The sequence below is a fragment of the Eurypyga helias genome, unplaced genomic scaffold (genome assembly GCF_000690775.1).
Source record: "Eurypyga helias isolate BGI_N326 unplaced genomic scaffold, ASM69077v1 scaffold12578, whole genome shotgun sequence".
Taxonomy (NCBI): Eukaryota; Metazoa; Chordata; class Aves; order Eurypygiformes; family Eurypygidae; genus Eurypyga; species Eurypyga helias.
In genome coordinates this window covers 70,853-74,255 of record NW_010267631.1, presented here as the reverse complement: position 1 = coordinate 74,255, position 3,403 = coordinate 70,853, and the positions used below count along the sequence as shown (strand labels likewise).

The following is a 3,403-nucleotide window of genomic DNA, read 5'->3' as shown; positions in this document are numbered from 1 at the left end:
CCTGCTGAATGGGATTTCATGTTGGCTTAACAGTATTGGAAGTCGTCTTAGCTGTCACTGACTCAAAAGAACTTCTTTATTTTCTCCAAGATATTGAAACCCTCTGAAAAGAAAGCCAAGTACCAGTATGGTGGACTGAATTCTGGGCGTCCGGTCACTCCACCTCGCACAGCTAATCCACCGAAGAAGAGGTGAAGAAAGGAATAATGTAGAAACACCATCAGATCTGTCAAGGACAAAACTCCATAATACAGTATATAATAAGTGTGCACTGTAAAACCATCCAGCCATTTGACACCCTTTATGATGTCACACGTTTAACTTAAAGAGACGGGTAAAGGATCTTTATTAATTTTTTCTAGTAGAAAGATGTGCGACACTGTATTGTAACAAGTATAGCTCCAACTTCTAATATCCAGCATAGAGTAAAAAAAGTATTAGGAAAATATTGCAACTGCATATTCACATCTACCACGGTTTTTAAAGTTGACCAACATCCCAGCTAAAACTTGATGTAATAGTTAAACCAGATGAGAGCATGATGTTCCATTTGTGTAATGTGGTCTTACTGTTGCTTGATTGCTTTTACTTTGGTTATTTTGTAGCTAGAATGATGCGAATATGGTATCTAGTCTTACTTCACAGCTCTCTTGGAAACTGAAATAAGGAAGGGGCTTTTTAGAACAGTCATTGAGCTCTTATCTTCCCCCTTAGCCCCCTGTTGTTCATAATAATGCTGCCCAAATGTGTGCCCCACTATAATGCAAAATTTCTAGTTAGGGTAGTGATTAAAAGGCAAACTATTCCCAGACTGAACAGCTCAGCAGCCACCCGCAAATTGAGACACAAAAACCTGTCTTGACTTTTTAACTTAAACTGCCACACAATGAATTTGTGCACTACACTTTTTTAAATTATTGACGTTACACTGTGCTATGGCACTTCATTTAACTTAGGACAAAAATGGTATTGCCTATTAGTTGGTAACTTGATTATGTGGTACCTTGGCTTCAGTTTTATTAGCATGAAACACCTTTTGGCATGCTTAGCTTCCAGGTAACTCCCTACCTGCATCAAAGTTCATCTTACATAGTTTCTCAGAACATGAAGATCCTTATTTGCTAAGCCTTTGAAAGCTGACATTCTTTTCATAAGAGGGTGTGCTTAAATGGATGTTCATCAACAAACGATAGGCTAGCTGACGAATGGTGATGAGCTGACAATGCGACATGAATGTCCAACATGATTATAAGGCTTATGCCACTGAAAATTATATCCTTTGGATTTTCATGATCAAATTTCATATACTATTGTATAGACTTCTGCTTTGTAGTGTACTATAGTAGCAATAATTTCTGTACATGATCAGAGTTATGCAGTATTTCCTTTCAGTTCTCCTCTTTTCTTAAAAGAGTTAACATTGGCAAGTGGCAAGATACAGAGAAGATACACAGTTTATAGTAGGATAAATGAAAGGCACAGATTTGTGATGCTTTAGGATGCAATACTTATTGGATATAACTACAAAAGCTTTTATTGAATACTGTCAAATTTGTAAGATTCTCTGGGGGAAGGCTTCAGATTTATACCATTCTAAATGTGCATCAGTAGATGTAAAACTCTTGACTTCAGTATTGTCTTTGAAAATGTTAAATTGAGGATTCTGATAACTTACGTTTTATGAACTAGCACATTATATAATGCAAGAGATATATTGATTTCTGACACAGTGAGCAAGTTCTTTAAAATGGATTTAAGTCTCTTTTCTAATTCCATTTTGTTTTAAATGCATATTTTAAATGTAGGTTTTTTCATTTAGTAAAAGTTGTCTAATTCATTTGAATGAAGTCTGACTGGTTATTTTAACATACCTTACTGTTATTCAAGAAGTGTGGAGTTTGTTTTGGTTTTTTTTTTTTAAAAAAACACACCAAAAAAACCCTTATATATGTTACTGATTTCTGTTGGCTTGGCCTGTAGTTTTGAACAATGGTTTAATTTATCTTACCTTGAAGAAAAGACTAGAGTTTCAATACATAGCAAAACATGTAAATTTCTTTTGATATTGCTCAAGGGCACTTAATTGAAAGTCAGTGATGAGATCTCTTTAAGTGGGAGTGACTTAACTCTGTGGCCAGGTAATGGAGGACATCTCTTCTGTAAGCCTTGACAAGGTAACTTCCTGCACTTAAATCATTGCTTACTTGAGGTTTAGCTTTACAAGCTTTGAAAATGCTGGGGTTTACCAAGTGGTAGCTCCTGTTACAAGAAGCATCACAGTACCAAACATCTGGATTAACACTTTTCCATTCTGTCCTTAGTTTCTGGAACAATGTCTTCTGTGTCATGCAATATCCAGGTGCAAAGCTGTATGTTATGCGAGTACTTAACATGCTCGCTTGTATTACAGATGCTATGTCAAAAGGAAAATAAAGTCTTCAGGCCATGTTGTGTGTCCTAAAGAAACAGGAAATGCTTAGTTTATTTTATGGCACTAGAAAGCCAGATCTGGTGGTCATGGTGTTCTGTAAAATTGCCTTTTTTAATATAGCAGCAATCACTTGCAAAGGATTTGAGTGCTGTTTTGACTTCCGGGGAGTTGGGACATCTGCTAACATCCCTCATCATATATTGATGAAAAAACCCCATGACTTAATAACCTTATCCCTACAGATAATGATTGTTACTCCATGCTAGAAGCAAGTCAGGAGCATCAGATATTTAACAGAACTTACCACATCACTTCAGCTTACGTTTACAATGGTAATACAGATCTTTAGTATTTTTGCTGTTGTCCATTCTACAAGAGGCACAGAAGAGAATGTGAATGAACCTGAATCTAATTATACTCAGATAAAATTAACTTTCTTCCATGGCAATGGCTATTAGTCTAATTGATAATAAGTTTTTTTCCATGTATGGACAAGATGTTTACAAGCCTAAAATGCTGCTAAATAGCACAGTGTTAGTGAGCTGGGAAGTAACAGGGTGATTCTCAAATGAGGTGTTAAGAGGCATATAAAACATTACGCCATTTGAGGGATATTTTTGCATGTTCTCCCCCCACCTTTTATGTGACAGTAATACCAATTCCTGCTCTCAGAGTATAGCATGGCACATAATTTTGTCTTGTTCCTTTTTGGTTGACAGGCATGTTGTGATTCCCAAACACTAGAGAAATACCTGCTTTTAATACTGCTACAAGGAGTTTTTCTTTGGTGTTTTGTGTTGATTGATCTGAGGTTCTTGTTTTACATCACTTTCGTATGCTTTGTAATCAATGTTTTCTATGCGTGGAATATTCATAATTTTTTGCTGCTTTAAAGAAGGGGAAAAAAGTGGTTCATATAGCTGTGGTTATTGTGCTGCTCTAACTTGAACACTTTCTGTTTCGGTAGACTTG

General features: G+C 36.1%; 1 protein-coding gene across 1 annotated transcript in view; it reads left to right on the top strand.

Annotated features, from left to right (window-relative positions):
* PPP1CB (protein phosphatase 1, catalytic subunit, beta isozyme) overlaps positions 1-1,847 on the top strand; it is a 16,673-nt gene extending 14,826 nt beyond the window's left edge. Inside the window, exon 7 of the mRNA XM_010157499.1 lies at positions 91-1,847. Coding sequence (XP_010155801.1) covers positions 91-195 — 105 coding nt within the window. The 3' untranslated portion in view covers positions 196-1,847. The remainder of the gene's footprint in view (positions 1-90) is intronic.
* Positions 1,848-3,403: the final 1,556 nt, after the last annotated feature.